General features: G+C 34.0%; 1 protein-coding gene and 1 pseudogene across 3 annotated transcripts in view; one reads left to right on the top strand and one right to left on the bottom strand.

Moving 5' to 3' along the window:
* LRP1B (LDL receptor related protein 1B) overlaps positions 1 to 19,789 on the top strand; it is a 1,698,272-nt gene that overhangs the window by 1,052,392 nt on the left and 626,091 nt on the right. For both annotated transcript variants that reach the window (XM_081095916.1, XM_081095917.1), the window contains exon 21: positions 6,030 to 6,212. In XM_081095916.1, coding sequence (XP_080952042.1) covers positions 6,030 to 6,212 — 183 coding nt within the window. The remainder of the gene's footprint in view (positions 1 to 6,029; positions 6,213 to 19,789) is intronic.
* On the bottom strand, positions 11,073 to 11,539 carry LOC308522438 (large ribosomal subunit protein eL21-like; annotated as a pseudogene). The gene has a single exon. The product of its transcript is annotated as a large ribosomal subunit protein eL21-like (transcript).

The following is a 19,789-nucleotide window of genomic DNA, read 5'->3' on the forward strand; positions in this document are numbered from 1 at the left end:
AACAGACTGATGAATGCCAGTGGGGATGGGGGTTGGGGGACTTGGTGAAAAAGGGTGAAAGAGTTGAGCAGTACAGATTGGTTGCACAGGATAGGGAATCCAGTCAATAATAATGTAATAACTACTCCTGGTATCAGGTGGGTACTAGAAATATCAAGTTAATACTTTGTGAAGTATATGATTATCTAACTGCTATGCTGTACACCTAAAACTAATACAAAATAATATCGAATGTAAACTGTAATTGAAAAAAATATATATATTTTTCTAAGACTATTTGAACATTTACCAAAAATAATTATTTTATAATTTCTGTTTCTGTGAAATGGGGTGGTCTCAAGAAGCACTTCTGTTTATTTATTTGTAATCAAACTCAGTACAAGTAGATGAGTGATCTTTTTTTTCCCCCACTGGGTTTTAATCTATCTAATTTAATTAATCTGATTCTTAGGCAAAATTATATGCCATACACATGCCAGGTATATGGCATGGAGATAAAGAGAGAAGTGTGAAGTTGGTCTTGGCATTTCTCTTGGAATCTGCCATGAGTCAAGAAAAGCTCTGACTCCCTTCCTCCAGAAGAAAAATACAAAGCATCATGTAAAGTTTCTATTTTATAAATTCTTACAACCTACCCATGAATTTCTTGAGTCTACAGACACCAGAATTAAGGACCTAATCCTAGAAAATAAAGTGAATCTTAAAGAAAATTAGGGGCATTAACAGCTGAAGTATAAACCGGAAGGCAAACCAGGTTGGGGAGGATAATATGAGAGACCAGGAGGCGTATACATTAGTGATGTGTGTGTGTGCGCATTACAAACAGGAGAGTAATATCACCATTTAGATGTGAGTGTTTATAATGGTATATTCTTTTTCCTTCCTCAGACTCATTTTAAAACTATTGCCATCTGGTTATTTGTGCTGCCCCTTAGTAGGTGGTATAACAGCCCACAGAGGTTTAGACACTGGTAGCTTAAGAAGAAAAAACAAAAAAGACAAGAAAAGCCTTAGGGAAATACCACATTTTAAATTTATAAGATATATGTTTATTTACAATAAGAAAACAAATGAGTAGCTTCACCTATGAATCATAAGTAGATAAACCAACAAAGCAAATAAAATACAAATGGAATTTAAAAATATATATATATCAGAAAATAGCAACATATTCTCTCCTTTCACAGATTCTGCTTTGATATTTGTGACTACAGCTTATTTTGGGCTGTAAATAATATTGAGCTAAAAAACTAGTCCTCTAGATATATAGTTGACATACTGCTGAATCAGTAGAAGAGACCCTTTCCCCAAACAACAATTTATCTTTTGTAAGCCTCTTTTTGAATCAGATGGATCTATCTAGATTTCTGAGCTTACATAATCTTCTTCTTGAGAATTTTCCATTATATCATTGAGATGGATAAAGAACATGATTTAAAAGAACTAGACCCTTGAAACCAAATCTGGAATATGTGTAGAGTCAAAACATCAATTGTATAATAATTCAATAAAACATGGAATTTTTTATTATTGACATTTTTGAGGTACCATAGTTCCTAAATAAATAAAGAATGGATAGAGGAATAGAAATTAGTGTAAATTTTGGTATATGCTATTTAGTTTTACTTAAAGTAATAAAGTGTTTTCTAAATTAGATAATTTTAAGTGTACCATATGTTATTTCTTTTTAAAACTTCAATGCATATCACTATTCTGTTTATTTATTCACATAGCTCTCTGAATGCTTCCAGAAATAATTTAAGCTATAACCTGGAAATAATAGAGGTTGTAAAGAGGAAGGATTTAAACAAAGGCAGAATAAGGATGAGTAACATTAGTAAATCTGAGAGTGAGATTGGTACAAACAAATACATATCATGAAAAATGATCCATAAAGTTGGCTCTAAATTCTAAAAAGCAATTGAAAAGAGAGTAACATGGTGAGTTTGAGGATTATTCACAAATATCAATAAAAAGGACTCATAAAGAAGAAAATCTAATTTTGACAAGAGAGTAAAATTACTAGCAATATTGAAGCAAGAGTGAACTAAAAAGGGTCCACAGCTTTCTAGAAGTAATTCAGAAACAAAAGAAAATGCAGTGAGTAGTTGACCTATTGCCCACTTTTACCAAGGAGAAAAACGTGCCAGGGGAAGAAAAACCCAATAGAAATTATCTTTTTCTTTTCATGATAATAGGGGGCTGTGAATACAGTCCAGCCCAGCCCCATGTAAAGCAGGCAGCAGTATTGCTCTTCAAGGATGCTAGTCCAAAAATCTTCCTACTCCTACTTTTCAAGAAACTGGAAAAGCTAGATTTTTTTGTTTTTGCTTTTAATCTCACCCAAGGATATTTTTTCATTGATTCTTTTTCTTGTTTTTTTTAGAGAGAGTGGAGGGGAAGGATGAGGAAGGGAGAAAGAGGGAGAGGGAGGGAGGGAGGGAGGGAGGGAGAGAGAGAGAGAGAGAGAGAGAGAGAGAGAGAGAGAGAGAGAGAGAGAGAGAGAGAGACATGTGACAGAGAAACATCAATTGGTCGCCTCCTGCACAAGCCCCTACCAGTGAAACCAAAATGTGGGATGTTGAGTCCGAGTTCATTGTTTCGAAAAAACGAAGAATGAAGTCACAAATACAGTGGGATGGAAGTTTACTGGGAAAAGCCAGTCCTGGAAAAGGTGTGGCGGGGGTTCCAGGAGCAGCCCAGCGTGCAGAGCTTCCCTTCCATGCTACAGTCAGGAGTGGTTTGGCATTCGGCCACATGAAGGGAAAGTACAACCCAAGAACCCCACTAATCGGAGTCACTAAGACACCCCAACTGGGCGGGGAAGGAAGGAGGAGCGCCAAAGGCATGAGCTTTAAAATGTATGGCTATTGCTAAGACAGGCAGCTTGCAGATAACCAATCCCAAGGATGTTGCTAAGGAAAAATTCTTTGAAAGGGCCAATCCGGAACTAACAAGCATATGTACAAAAAAGCTGGCGACCTTCCTCCTCTGTCCTGGCACAGCCCACAATCGAGACCTGATGATCCCATTGCGGGGGAGCACACCCCTGTTCCCACCTGGCTGATGGCCGTGTGCGCCTCCACACGTGGACTGATAGCCTTGAATTAGCTCGGGTGCCGCCCCGTCTACCTGGCTTCTGTCTGTCTCCTCCCTGGGACCTGGACCAGCATCCAGCCTGCAGTACAGGTACCTATAAAAGGGAACCAGACCTGAGACTTTGGCCTGAGGGCTGACGCTCTAACCACTGAGAAAAACTGTCCAGGGCAAAAAAAAAAAAAAAATCTAGATTTTTTTAAAGAAAATTTTCAGATTTTTCAATATATAAGTTGCCAGTCTTTACTCTTATTTTAGACAAAGTAGAAAAATGGATAGGTTGTACTTCCCATTATTTATTATTTTAAATCACTGAGTGACAATTACCTGAAATACAATGTTTATAACTTATTGGTGAGCTCACACTGCAGGTTATAAAGTTCAGCGGATCTGAGCTTGGTTTTGTTTTGTGTTGTTTTTGGGGAAGGTTAAGTAGCAGGAGAAGGAACCGAAGATCGGTGCTGCATGGAAGGTGGCTTCTTCACATAGAATTGCTTAGCTCAGTGGATCTTGGAACTCCATTTGATTATTCTCCTTTCTTTTTCCTGAACACTGAAATCACATGATTTTCAAGTTATCTTTAAAAGGATACTAGGCTTAAAGACGTCACAATTCTTTTTTTAATTATTATTTTTTTCAATTACAGTTTACATTTAATAATAGTTTCTATTAGTTTCAGGTGTGTACCATAGCAATTAGACAGTCATATACTTTACAAAGTGTGGCCCCCCCCCCCAATATTTTCAGCACCTACCTGCACCAGACATAGTGATTGCAATATTATTGATTATTTTCCCTGTGCTGTACTTTACATCTCTGTGACTATTCTGTAACATTAAACCAACCTCAGCATCCTTTACCACTGTAGTGGTTAGGCCATGGTGTTAAATAGGATACTCTGCAGATACTAAATTAAATATAGTGGGAAGTTGCTATGTCACATTTCATATATATCTTCCAAATGTGCAGGGACTCTACCATCTTCATTGATTGTGTGTACTCACTCATTTTGTTCAATCAAGAAGTCTATATATCCAAAGTCAGAAGGATTTAAATAACTAGGAAAGTAGAAAAAAGAGTTGGCTGGTTTTGCAAGGCATTTCATGGCCAGCCTAAAGTCAGGGCCTTCTCTGTAAACTGGGTGTAATTATTGTGTTCTTTTCTAAAAAGATATTAATATATATATATATATATATATATATATATATATATATATATATATTTGCATTTATTTCAGAGAGGAAAGGAGAGGGAGAAAGAGAAAAACATTAATGATGAGAGAGAATCCTTGATCATCTGCCTCCTGTACTCCCCACATTGGGGATTGAGCCCACACCCATGCATGTGCCCTGATGGAGAATCGAACTGTGACCTCCTGGTACACAGGTCAATACTTACCCACTGAGCAATGCTGGCCAGGCATTGTAAGTGTTCTTAACAGAGGTTACTTTTGGAAATTAGTTCAATATGTTTTCTCTAAATTTGAACTCCTATTTTTTACTAACAGATTTACTTGTGTGTTTTTGCTTCAGCGAGGATATTTTTAGTTTTGGTTGTTATTTCATTACTATTCTAGCAATGAATACTTGGAAAGTAGAGTGAAGAGTCAGGGCAATTTTGAGCACCTTTATAATATTGTACCACTTGACAGTTGTTGGACATCTTTAAATTAGGAAAATATTAGGAACCAAACTATATCATAAGCATTAACAGCATTACAAAATTGTGTAGTTATAATAATAATTTACAGATATCCAGTTTATTTCTTACAACTCTGCAGACTCACTTTCCAGGTGAACAAATAAAGGTCTTAAGAGATTAAGCTGCCTTGGTGATATAATTGTTATTTTTAGCTTTGACCTAAATGATTCCAATCTTAATTCATAGTGACATGATCCCTATCAAACCAGCACATTAAATAATAGGTAACTCACATGAACCTGTTTCAAATTCATTATAATGTTACAGAGTAATTGCTGTTATAGATATGTAGATTAACTGCTGGATTAGTTATACAAGACAAATTTATTACATTAAAACTCATGTATATAAATATATATTCTAAAATATTTTACAACAATTCAGAGATGCTGGCTACTTTATCTTACAATATTAAATATTAATAAAAATTTAATATGCTACTGATTACAGTCAAATTATTCAGTTATACTATGAAACATCTATATCACCAACATTTTTTATTTCCTTATTCTTGCTTATGCTTACCAGAATATTTTAACCTATATTTTTAGTTATCAGGTTTTGAGGAATATAGTTATCTGAGTACTGTATAAATTATTAATTGATAAATTGACTTTGAATATATAGTGCCTCATTAAATTCTTATGTGTCTGTTGTGATTCTAGATTTATAATCTTACATCCTAAAGAGTTTATGTTTATTATGGGGTCTTTTTATTTTCAAACTTTTGAATGTTATTCTATAAAGATTTTATTAGCCAGAAAGTACATATTATTTACTTAGTTATCTCGTAAAAGTTCAAAATAAATTAAGTAGAGAAATGTCAAAAGATCAACCAAAGTCAACATTCAGAGTAGAATGTGAAACCTCTTTTATGTGTCAAAGAGAATAGGCTTTCAAGGATCTAATCATTAAGACACTAATTAAAATTACAATAGAATTGTCATACATTATGTTGTTGTAAACTTTTTTTTAATGTAAGTGACATTTTCAGGAACTCTTTGGGAGATAAACATAATTTTCTCTTATTATTAATGTTTCTGAAATGAATTTTAAAATACTAGAAAGTATCATAGCTATTAAACAACACTATTCAAAAAATGTAAAATATAAAAAGTCAATATATATTCTTTCTATCATCATAAAAATGTGTAAAGAAAGAAAAATATTATCAAGTAAAATAATTTCTCTCCTGGCTTCTCCCCTCTATCTCTCTCTCATTTCTATTTAAGAGATTCGTTCTCCTGCTGGTTGTAATGGGAATGAATTTCAATGCCATCCTGATGGAAATTGTATCCCTGATCTGTGGCGTTGTGATGGGGAAAAGGATTGTGAAGATGGCAGTGATGAAAAAGGCTGTAATGGCACCTTACGATTGTGTGATCACAAAACCAAGTTTTCCTGTCGGAGTACAGGTAAGCAGAACATTGGGTTCAGCATCTACAATGGGCTTCTCGGTTGTAGAATCCTTTTAGCTCATCTTCAATCTATTTCTTATCTTTGTAAGAAGTATTATTGTGTTCACATTCTATATGTAACAATAATAGTTAACATTTTAAAATATATTTGTATTGATTTCAGAGTGAAAGGGAGAGGGAGAGAGAGAGAGAGAAGCATCAGTGATAAGAGAGAATCATTGTTCTCCTGCCTCCTGCTCTCCCCCTACTTGGCATTGAGCCCACAACCCGGGCATGTGCCCTAATCTGTAATCAAACCATGACCTCCTTGTTCAGAGATAGATGCTGAGCCACACTGGCCAGACATTATAGCTAACATTTTTCAGTTTGCCATTGTTCTAAGAATGTTCTCTACATGAACTTATTTCATCATGCCAAATCACAATGAGAAACTAAGGCCAAAGAAGTTTTTAACTTGCTCAAGTTGAAAAAGTCAAAAGAAGTTTTAACTTGCTGATTCATAGAACCTGCATGGTGGAACTGAGAGTTTAAACCAGGCAATCTGGAGTCACAGTCTAGAATTTCAGAGTCCAGCAGGAGACCAACAGCAAAATCCATGGACATAAATAAATGCTCACCATAAAATGTAATGAAGATGCCGAGAAAGGAAAGACAAAATTATTTACATTTTTTTCCAACTAGTTTTCTAAATATGATTGTGCTGTTGCTGGATTCCATTAGAATGAAGGTGATGACTGTCATTCAGACCTTTGATTTGTTTTGAAGTAGTTGCTAAGGTTTTATTTATTTATTTTATGAAGGCATTCTACTAATATTATTTTTCCCTTTTGTTTTCTTACAACAGTAGGGTTCACCTGACATGATAAACTTACTGTTCACCTGACATGATAAACTAACTTACTTCCCTCTCTATACCAGATGATTGAGTTGAGGATTAGAGAAAAATAGATCACAATGAACTATTGTGGTATAATTAGTGAAATAGGTAATATTCAAATAACCCATGGAAAGAATTCTCTGCGGATTTCAGGATATGTTCGTGAATCATCTCTGAAATTTCTTTTTATTGTGAAATTGCTTTGAGTTGCTTAAATTATGAGCTCTTAAGATTTATTTTGCTCTCTATTAAGTATTTGAAGCAAAAGGTAAGACAAAGGTTATCATAGCTGTGATTAAGCAAACACTCTGGAGACCACATGGTCCATGGGCATTCAAAGTTATAAAAATGAATCATGTTTCTTTTCTTAAACACATATTCTGGTTACAATAAGCATTCAAATAAGAAATAAAAATAATATAAGCTAACCAGGGCATAGAGAATAAATATTTCTGATGCCCATTCCTAGTGAAGGAGTTATATTTCCAAAATGAAAAATGTTCTAATAATGTTTTCCACAATTATATGATTCTTTTCAATTGTTAAATAAAGGGTCTTAGTTTGGGGGTTATTACTTGTATTTTAATCTGTAGTTTAAGTATAGTAAAGCACAATGTTTCAAATTATTTATGGAGCCATTATTTGCAATTAGTATGCATATTTATAATAGACATTTATGCATATTACAGACATTAAAATGAACTACTGATATAAGCATTGGATTATAAATATGTGCACATCTATAATCTTTTTGACATTTAAAATTTTACTTTAATTAAATTCTCACTTATACAAGCTAGCAGACCTTTAAACTACCCACGATATTGAATTGAAGTTCATATTTATTTTCAAAGATTTCTAAATGCTAGCTTGAGCTTTTAAAAGTTTTCAAGGTAATCAACTTATATTTGGTGGTTAAAATGTATTTTCTTTTATACATAATAACTTGCCTCTTATTAGCATTAAAACAAACAAATGCTGATGTTTATTGCTATAAATAAGAGAGAGGTAAATGAAGTTAAAGTACAGTATAACCATTATCATTTAACATTTTCTATTCCAAAGAACATATTCTTTTTAAAAAAAATCTTTATTGTTGACAGTATTACATAGGTCCTCCTTTCCCCCCCATTAACCTCTTCCAGCCTGCTCCTCCATCCTGGGCTCTCATCACCCCATTGTCTGTGTCCACAAGTTATGCATATATGCATACAAGTTCATTTGTTGATCTCTTCCCACCCACCCTCCACTTCAAAGAACGTATTCTTGATCAAGAAATATATCCTCCTACATCCAGTCTCTCACACCCCAGAACAGATATTTGCAGTTATATTTTAGTTAGTGAATTGGGGGAAGAAATTTCAAGTCCACCATTAATGGAAAAGATTTTCAGAAATGCCACTCTTCAGATTCGAAAAGGAAAAACAATATCAGATATTATATAGTGATAGAAAGGTCATGAGCTAAATAATTCCACAGCTGTTGATAGGAAAGTAAATTTGACACATCATGCCCACGTTTAGAAATCCATTTAAAGGAAAGCAGGAGTGTATAAAAAATATGCATAAAGAATTTGAATACAGCATTTTTAATAAAATAAAACTTGAAATATGTACTGCCCATCTATATGGGAACTAAATAATTATAGCTCGTTCATACAATGAATTACTTTAATGTCATTAAGAAGATTTAAGAAAAGAATGCATATGAAGATAGAGTTGTAAATTAATACTTTAAATCCCATCTCTACTGCTAAAACACATAGAGGTGATGATAAAATATAACAGGAAAAAATGAGAGATGTGTAGCCTTATTAACAAACAAAATATATCTCTGATTAGCAGATATAAAACAAAATAACAAATGGTGAGCTACACTGAATCTGGGTGCTGCTTTGGGTTGGACACAGAGGCTAGGAGAGATGAACAGGTGTTCAGATCTGCAGTTGTCCGTGTTCATATCTGAATAGAGGGAATAGGTGACTAGAGGAAAAGAGGGAGAAGCTCCTACCTGTACAATCTCCTCTTTTAATTGGCTCTCTTTCCAAGAATGGTGATAGATTGGTAGTGACCCCATATATACCTTTCACTCTAGATTCCTTTGGAAAAGCCATATACATTTCCAGTCAGGGTAGGGTTAGGGTTAAGGATGATGTGATCTTTAGCAAAATAATATAGCAGAACTAACTGACAGACATGGTGATTTAACTCTGACAGTGGTTTCGTAAATATTCTATTCTGTTCTGATCCTTTGTGTAATGAAAATCCACTGTGAGCTTCTGTGAATGGCAAAGCATTATTCTTTTCGATGTTTAGATTGTTTTGTTTTCCTTTCATTATTATAGCAGTAAATACAAAGTGAAATGGTGAATTTAATCATTGTTAAAAATCTATCTGGATAATTAGAACTAAAAATATCCTACAATGGAATAGTGATTTTGTTAGAATTATAAGATGAACTGTGTATGAAGAATTTCTAAACACAGCACTATTTTTTTTTCTTCCTGTAATCAACCCCATGGGATACTTTTATTTATTTCTGACAAAAATAATATGGTGAACTGTCCATTGCCAATGTGCTGTAAAGATAACAGAATGCTTTGCATATTATTTCTTATGAGCCTTGTATATTTCTCTTTGGATTCTTCCCAGTGGCAGTTTTAAACCCTTTGCTGCATGCTTATTCTTCTCTCCCTTCAATCCTGTCTCTGAAGAAGAATACTGCCTCCATACTGTCCAGAAGGGCTCTTCTATAGATATTGATCCCTTGACCTTCTACTTCCTATGGGATCTTAGTCACTTTTCTTGCTTATGTCTTCAGTTTTATTCTCTACACAAATTTTTCTTCTGCTCTATAAATATACCTAGTCCAATTACTGCAAAAACATTTTATTAGTTTTCCCTGTCTCCTTTCTTCCCTTTATTAAGTCACAGTTGTAGTACATTGAGATGCCTTATCTCTCACTCATTCCTTCACTGTTTATAATCTAACATCCAGTCCACATCTTTAATGGAAATTGCTGTTTCAGTGGTTAACAGGAATGATATTTCAGTCCATACTTTTCTCATTCTTGAGTCCTGATCTACCATTTAGTAATTACATGAGTTCAAATAAATTATTGAACCTCTCTAAGCTTCAATTTCCTGATCAGTAAATTAGAGATGATCACATCAATATAATGTATAAAAAATGCCTAGAACAGTACATGCTTAATGAATAATACCTTGAAAGATTAATACTGCACTCTGACTTCTATTTCTGGAGCACGTGTCCTCTCCTTGAAACCTTTTATTCTTTTATTACAGCTCTATTTATTTTTATTTTTAAAAAAAATTTAATTGATTTTTATAGAGAGAAGAAGGGAGAGGGCGAGAGAAACATTAGTGTGAGGAACCACTGATCAGCTGCCTCCTCCACTCAACCTATGGGAGATGGAGTCAGCAATCCAGGCATGTGCCCTGACTGGGAATCAAACCGGCAACCTTTGGGTGCAAGAGCCACATAAGACAGGGCTTTTTTCCCAGTTGTATTGAGAAATAATTCTGTACATTACTGTATCAGTTTAAGGTACGCAGAATGAGAGTATATATATTGTAAAATATATTTTCATATAGATAAAATTAAAAAAGAGGAGATATCTCCTTGTTATGAGAACTCTTAGATTCTACTTAACATTCTGATATATCATACAGAAATTTAATTATAGTCATTATAATCTTTTTTTAAATTGATTGGCTGCCTCCTGCATGCCCCCTACTGGGGATTGAGCCCACAACCCAGGCATGTGCCCTTGACTGGAATCGAACCCGGGACCCTTAGGTTCTTAGGCTGACGGTCTATCCACAGAGCAAAACTGGTTAGGGTGATACAGAGTTTTCTTTAATTATTATTTGGGGGAAGGGATGTCACATTTCCACTCAATTAAGAGAAACATTTTTATCAGCACAGAAGTCTTTTTTTAAATTTTTTTTCCCCACTTATCATGCTATGAATTCATAGGGAATGGGTTCCAGCAGCTCAGGCTCCTTTCCATTGGTTCTCACAAAGTGTGCTTCTCTGGGTGGAGCAGGCTGACCCATCAGTTGAACCCAGGTACTTTTCTCTCTGGCTTCCTTCTTTTTCCGGTCATTTTCCTTCACACGTTTCAGGAAACTGTCTCGGCTCTTAGAGTGCTTAATATGCTCAATACGTACATTAACTCTCTTGGCAAGAATCTTGCCCTTGACTTGCTTGTTCACAATAACACCCACTGCATGCTGGGTGACACTGTAGACTCTTCCAGTTTTGCCCTGGTGGCATTTGTGGAGCATTCCTTTTTTGAAAAGGGCCTTGATGTCCACAATATCATCTTTCTTGTAGATTTACATGTATGTGGTCAAAGGAACCACTCCATGTTTCTAGAGAACAGATAGCGGGTGCCTCTCCTCTTTCCCTTTGTGTTAGTCATTTTGGCGAATTACTAGAAGACGGCGGTTCTGGCCGAAAGGCCATTATAACCTTATTATAACTGAAAGTTCCTACATTTTGACCACTTGACTAAAATTACCACACACACCCCCCCCCCACCTCACACACACACACACACACCTCTGATCTCTTTTTCTATAAATTTGGTGGGATTTTTAAAACATTCCATATATAAGTGAGATCTTCCACTATTTTGTTTTGCTCTGACTGAAATCACTTAGCATAATGTCTTCAAGGTTCATCCATGTTATTGCAAATGGTAGGATTTCCCCATTTTTTTATGGCTGAGTAGTATTCTAATATATATTTGTATATATATCATTTTCTTTGTTTAGCCACTGGTGGACACTTAGGTTGTTTCCATGTCTTGGCTATTGTAAATAATGCTACTATGAACCTGGGGTTACAGATATCTTTTCGAGTTAGTGTTTTTATATTCTTTGGATATATCCCCAGAAGTGAAATCAATGGAGCATATAACAGTTCTCTTTTTAATTTCTTGAGGAACCTCCATGCTGTTTTCCATAGTGGCTGTACCAAATTTCCAATCCTACCAACAGTGCACAGGGGTTCCCTTTTCTTCATATCCAAACCAGCATTTGTTACCTCTTGTCTTTTTGGTGGTGGCCATTCTAACAGGTGTAATATGATATCTCACTGTTGTTTTCATTCACATGTCCCTAGTGACTAGTGATGCTGAGCATCTTTTCATGGACCTGTACATCTTCTTCGCAAAAACCTATTTAGGTCCTTTGTTGTCCTTAGTTTTTTGTTGTTGTTTTAATACTGAGTTGTATGAGTTCTCTGTGTATTTTGGATGTTAACCCTTATCAAATATTCACAGGTTGTGTTTTTAATTTGTTAATTATTTCTTTTGCTGTGCAAAAGTTCTTTCATTTGATGTAGTCTAACTTGTTTATTTTATTTTTTTATTGCTATGCTTTGGGTATAATTTCCAAAAAAATCATGTCAAAGAGTTTTTTTTTTATGTTTTCTTCTAGGAATGTTATGATTATGGATCTTAAATTTAAGCCTTTAATACATAGTGAGTTTGTTTCGTGTGTTTTTGAATGGTGTAAGAATAAGAGTCAAGTTTCATTCTTTGACATGTGAATATTCAATTTCCACAGAACCATTTATTGAAGAGAATGTCTTTTTTCCACTGAGTATTCTTTGCTCCCTAGGCAACTCTTAGTTGACCACATATGGCTGGATTTATTTCAGGCCTCTGAGTTCTGTTCCATTGGTCTATCGGCCTGTTTTTATACCAGCACCGTATTCTTTTAATCACCACAGCTTTATCATTCAGTTTGATCAAGAAGTGTGCTTTATTCTTAGCATTTCTTGGGCTCTTTGTGTTCTTTTGTAGTTCCATATACGTTTTAGGATTTTTTTTTTCTCTATTTCTGTAAAGAATGCTATTGGAATCTTTTTAGGGGTTGCATTGAAACTACAGATGGCTTTGGGTAGTATTGACATTTTAACAGTATCATTTCTTCTACTCTGTGAACATGGAATACCTTTCTATTTATTTGTGTCTTCTTTGATTTCTATCATCAATGTTTCATAGATTTCAAAGTAGAGATAATTCAAATAAATTAAGTTTTATTTCTGTGAATTTTATTGCTTAGGATGTTATTGTAAATGGGACCAATTTCTTTATTTCTTTTTCAGAAAATTTATTAATGGTCCAGAAAACTTTTCTTCTTATGAATTCTCACATTGGATTGTCCTCTTTATTCACTTACCATTTAGATTTCTTTTTTGTTTGTTTTGTTTTATGATCACTTACCCTTCTTCCTCTGCCTCTTCCTTTTACATAATTTAAAAATATTTGTTGAGTACATAATATGTATCAGGCATTGCATAGATTTTTCTCTTAAGTTTGTTTGTTTTGCTCTTTCTCATCTTTCTGCAAGGTGTCTATAACAAACTTTTCTCTTCCCAAAGTTTCAACTATCACCTCTAGGTAAACATCTCCAAAATTTCTGTCACTGAAAATTGGCTATTGTTTCAAACCCATTTTTTCAATGCTATGCTAAATATTCTTCTTTCTCCCCAAAGCCAGAAATTCTTCCTCATTTCTTATTTCTCTTAGGCACATATTCGATCCTCTAAACATGTGGATTTAAAACAGAAAGTACCTTTTTGACACGCCTAATTTGTAATCACTTTCTAAGTTCTAATGCTACCTCTACAAGTTATCTAACATCACTCATTTCATTCTTTCTATTTACATAAAAGCCTAAGATTCAGCCTGCATTATTTCACAATAAGACCATTACGTGGCCTACTATTTTCTCCTGGCAATTATTATCTTTAACCCATTATACACACAACTTTGGCTTCCTCTTACTTCATAAGCTATAACCTGAATGCATACCTTCTCAAAATCTTTCAATGGTTGTCCATTGTTCATAAAATTTAAGGGCCCTTCTTGAATTAGTAATCAGCATTTTATAAACTGTGGCCCCCAAACTGCCTTATTATTGCTTCTGGAACAAGTATGGTTCTTTTCCACCTTTATATATTTACATAGGGGTTACATTTTATGTGTGAGTTAGATTCAGCACATAAAGCTAAAACTGCCTATGTTCAAATTTACTATAGAAAATCATCTATAAAACTCAATATACATGCTTCTTTGTATATAGCCCTGATGAAAATTTGTACTTACAACTACATTATTAAGAACATAATGTTTAGCATAAAATAAAGCATACATATACAAAATATAAGTTTCTAGTGGATCCACTCAGAAGTGGAAGAGCAACAAATTAAGGAAGAGTTGATTTACTTCCACCAGCAATGCCCTGACACATTTCCATTGAGTAACAACAGGATTAATCATCATGCTATTAAACTGTCATTTTTCTCTCTCTCTTTGCTTTACTTGTTTCCATCTCACCCCCCAAGAGGGTGCGATTTGAATGTTAAAACAGTACACAGAAGACAGCTTTCTATACATAATGCCTTTATTTCTCTCACTCATATGTGATATTTACAGCCACCTTTTAAAACCCCTTTCCAAATAACATCTCAGCAAATTTTATCTCAGCCTTCCAATCACAGATACTTTCTACCTCTGTGAAATTCCACAGCATGCTGTGATAATTACATTACTTGTATTATTTTTATCTGCTCAATATTAGAATGTTTGTCACTACTAGACTAATTGCTCCATAGGGTCAGGCAAGTTTTATTTCTTTCCACATTCTTTGGCAACTAGGCAAGCACATCATATTCAATGAATATTTACGGAATTAAATTGAAGCCAAACATTATGAAATATGTATGTGGCATTAAAGGTTAGTAAGGTAAAAATTAAAAGCTTGCAATTTAAAGGCCAGTATTTTAAAAGACATTATAAATATATTATTGAGTAAATCCATTAGGATTTTCTCAAAGATTCATTTCTCTTTATACCCATATTTTTAATATTAACTGCTAGTCATATCCCAGAAGAGAAATTACCCTGTTATAGCCTGTGTTGTCTTTTAAGATAAAGCAATTCAAGCAATTTACAAATGATAACTCTATTATTCTTAATAGCCATACAGTTTTATAGAGAAGAGAGAAACTATTGAAGAGATCATATTAATGTATTTTGGGAAAGTAGCACATTTTCTAAGGATACCTAGAAACTCAGTTTTCCTGTAGTTGTGATGGTGGCTTTTTAACTAAACTGTATATTTTAAGGTGACACAAATCAAAATAGTCCTGATAATGTCTTTTTTGTGTGTGTGTACATGTGTACATGCAATTGTACTAGCTGTCATGAAACGAACATGCTTATTTTTGTTACTTTTGTTTGTTGTTTATGCTGTTGTTACTTGGCTGTTCTTATTCTCTTTGCTCATAGGGCAACACTACAGTTCCCATAAGGGTTTTATACACACAGTTATCAGGTTGAAAACCTCATTATAAATAAATCAGAAACTATTATATTGAACTCTACTTGATATAAACACCTCGTATTATTTTCAGCATGCAATGTTTTTATAAAGAAGAATTAGTAGAGACAAAGTGAACTACTTGGCTATTTGAACTTATTTATGCACATTTAAAATATATTTTTAATATTGGTTTATAAATATTGGATATTTATGATTTTTATAACACATTTTAATATTATTAATTTTTACTTTGTTTTAATAATAATACTTTGACATAAGTCTCAAGTTTCTTATTTATAAAGGAGGGACCTAAAACAAGGAAATCTATAATAATTATTTTTTCAAGATGTGAAGGCCAAAGATGACTATGTAAGGATTTGTCTTGATATGAATCAAGTAAAAATCAACATTATTTAAGCATATTTACTAAGGTCATTTGCTTTGGGGGTTTTGCCCAATTAATAGTCATGAATTAGAAATGTAATTAAATTTATTATATATACCTGGTACACCCTCTTATCTATATTTTTATAAAAATTAAAATCTAACAAAAAAGAAATTAGAAAAGCAGTGATGTTTCAAACAAACCTTGAAAAATAATTGGGACGCAGGAGCTGTTTAAACATATATTTTATCTAAACTGTATATTCATATGTATTCAGATATCTGGTAATACAACCTATGTTAAAGTTATTAGTCATTTGAATAAGTTTGCTTTTTTGTTACCTTTTTCAGGCAGCATTTAGATTAAGGATGGAAAAAAGGTATTATTGCTATTCTGACCTTACAAGATTGATACTGATTTATGGATGAGTTTATTGAAACAATTCTAAGACCACTCTGAAGTCAATGGTTAAAATGTCATGATGGATAACTGATGTCTGGAGGAAAAATGGAAGTTGTTTCCTGAGTTACCAAACTAAGAATGAAAATTACTATATTATTCTTGAACTCCCCCTTCACTCTGTTATACTTGCAAATAACCCCTTACCATTTAATACTTAAGTACATGATGTCATATTTTAGACTACAGTCATATATTAAGCATTGATCTTCTCTTGATAACTAGATTATAAAGTCCTAGATTACAGGGACTTGATGTTATGACTCTTATATTTCCTAAAGTCCGTAGGAAAGTGAAAGGTACAGAGTAACCTTAATAATGAATTTTTATAATGTATCTGTAGAAACTATCAAATTTTATTGCACTTGTGAATACATTTTATCTTCGTCATTTTAAAAATGAGGGAATATTTTTTGGGGGATAATTTAGTCAAAATATGGGAGAAGAAAAATAAAATAGCACAAAAGGAGTCAATGAAAAATGTCTCTGTCTCCTACTCCAGGTTTCCAGTACCTCAAGTCTTCATACCTAGAGGGATTAATTTTTAACTATTTTCTGTGTAGCCCTCCAGAAAGAATTTATATATCAACGAGCCTAGCCATGTATTTATAGTGCTATCTGAATGAAAATGTAGTCATGAATACTGGTAAACAGACAAATCTCTTTTAACATATAAGAAAGCCTACCATACATTCAACTTTATGGCTTTTCTTATTTAGATTTTTTAGAGATTGTTTTATATTAATTCATGCAGAATCATCTCATTCTTTTTCACTCAAGCATATAATTTCAATGTATGGATGCGTTGTAATTGATGTTACCACTCTTGAAAATTATAATTTAAGTTGTTACTGTTCTTTTACTAATATATACAAAGCAGCAACACAAATTTATATATGCATCTTTATGAATTTGGGCAAATATATTAATTTAAAAATAAAAAATATATAATTACTGTGGCTAAGAGTTGATGCATTTTTCTTTGCTAGATTTCATAATAATGCCTACAGAGAGATTACCCAATTTTCAGTTGCCTCAAAATTTGGCTATTATTTAAACCCTTCTAAAATCTGTTTGTTTGTTTTTCCGGTTTTTTTGTTTTTTGTTTTTTGTCTAACATTTTAGGTCTTAATCAATCTGAAAGAGAAAAAAATGGTATCAAATTTCTGTTTTATTTTATTTTTAATTGAAAGATATTTTGAAAATCTTGTATTTGTAAGCCATTATTAATTTACTAGAGGCCCGGTGTACAAAATTCATGCACGGGGGTTGGGAGTTGTCCTGCAGCCCCGCCTGTACCCTCTCCAATCTGGGATCCTTGGCCCCGCCTGTACCCTCTCCAATCTGGGATCCTTCAGGGGATATCCAACTGCTGGTTTAGGCCCAATCCTTATGAAATTGGGCCTAAACCAGCAGTTGGACATCCCTTTCACAATCCAGGACTGCTGGTTCCTAACTGCTTGCCTGCCTGCCTGCCTGATTGCCCCTAACTGCCTCTGCCTGCCTGCTTGATCACCCCTTATCACTTCTGCCTCCCGGCCTGATTGCCCCCTAACCACTGTCCTGCTGGCCTGATTGCTACCTAACTGCTCCCCTGCTAGCTTGATCGCCCTCAACTGCCCTCCCCTGTCGGCCTGATCTCCCCCAACTGCTGATCTCACCCCTAACTACTTGCTCCCTGGGCGCCTGATCACCCCTAACTGCCTCTACCTCGGCCCCTGCCACTGTGACTTTGTCTGGAAGGAAGTCAGACGTCTGGAAGATGTCCGGTTGACCTGGTCTAATTAGCATATTACCCTTTTATTAGTATATAGATTATGACTCTTGCACTTGTATTCGAGTTATTGATCTTTACCTTATTGATTTGTAAGAGCCCATTTATTTTAAAGAAATATGCCCTTTTGTTAAATATAGTATTTTTTCTGATATTCAGATTATCTATATACAGATTTTATTGTAATGTGGAATAAAAAATATTAATAAAATCAAGTTTATCATTTGTCTTTTATCTTTTCTGGGATTGTGTAATAACCATTTTAAGTTATTGTTTTAGTGTCTATTTTATGCTAGAATATTTTTGTGTTTATCATCGTTAATTTAAAATGCCTCTTTAACCTATCTTGAATTTATATTGGTGTAAGAATCAAGTAAAGACTCAGCTCTACCTTTTTTCCTCCAGATGGCTAATCCATGATTCTAATGTCATTAACTTTGTAATTAATTTTGCTATTATTTTGAATTGCAATTTTATATATTAAAACCATATACATAGAGACATGCTGCACAAATTCATGCACCGGTGAGGTTCCTCAGACTGGCCTGTGGGCTGAGGCCGAAACCAGCTCTCCATCATCCCCCAAGGGGTCCCAGATTGCGAAAGGGCGCAGGCCAGGCTGAGGGACCCCACTGGTGCATGATCGGGGCCAGGGAGGGATGCGGGAGGTTGGCCAGTCGGGGAGGGACCATGGAAGGGCTCCAGGGGGTGTCTGGCCCATCTCACTCAGTTCCGATCAGCCAGACCCCAGCAGCAAGCTAACCTACTGGTTGGAGCATCTTCCCCCTGGGTCAGTGTACGTCATAGTGACTGGTCGACTGTCTGCCACCTGGTGGTCAGTGCACGTCATAGTGAGCAGTTGAGTGGCCTTAGCATATCATTAGCATATTATGCTTTGATTGGTTGAATGGCCGACTGGATGATTGGACACTTAGCATATTAGACTTTTATATAGGATGAGGATTTTTGTGTCTCTATGCTGTTTATTGATATGTTTATTGATACTCTGTTATGAAATATTTTAACTACTGCTTCTTCAAAACACTGCTAAATATTTCCAATATCCAGTTCCTATTCATAAATATTTTGTATTTTTTTGACTTAAAGATATTTTTAGTTTCATTTTCTTAAGTTTATGATAATCGAATAGGATTGTAATAGTATTGTTACTATTGTGTTTGGAATCATATTAACTTTGGGAAAATAATATTTTTACAGTGATAAGTCTTGTTCTTTAAGACCAAACTATATCTATATGCAATGCTTCTCTTGTTGTTGTTTTTTTTTTTTGTAGGCGTTTAAATTTTCTTTATGCAAATTCTACAGTATTTTGGGTAGTTATACTTTGTTTTATAGTAGATTTTTTAATTGTTTGTTTCTTCTACTATATTCATTTTGTATATATGAAATTTATTAATTTTTGTATAAATTTTGAAACTACTTACTTATTTTTGGAATCCTTAGTTTCTTATAGTCCTTATTTAACTTTTATTGATTTTATACTTACATGATTATATTAACTACAGGTAGTGATACTCTTTGCTAATTGTACACCTCATTTTTTTGTATTTCCTAATTGCTCCATTAGACCATATTTCCAGAATGATATAAAATAATAACATTACTCATTTTATTTATAATGTGGATGCAAGAGCATATGCTATTTCTCCATTTATATCACATTTATTATTTGTGAAGTATCCATCTTAAGAGTAT

The sequence above is a fragment of the Myotis nattereri genome (assembly GCF_964212035.1).
Source record: "Myotis nattereri genome assembly, chromosome: 7".
In the NCBI taxonomy this organism is placed as follows: domain Eukaryota; kingdom Metazoa; phylum Chordata; class Mammalia; order Chiroptera; family Vespertilionidae; genus Myotis; species Myotis nattereri.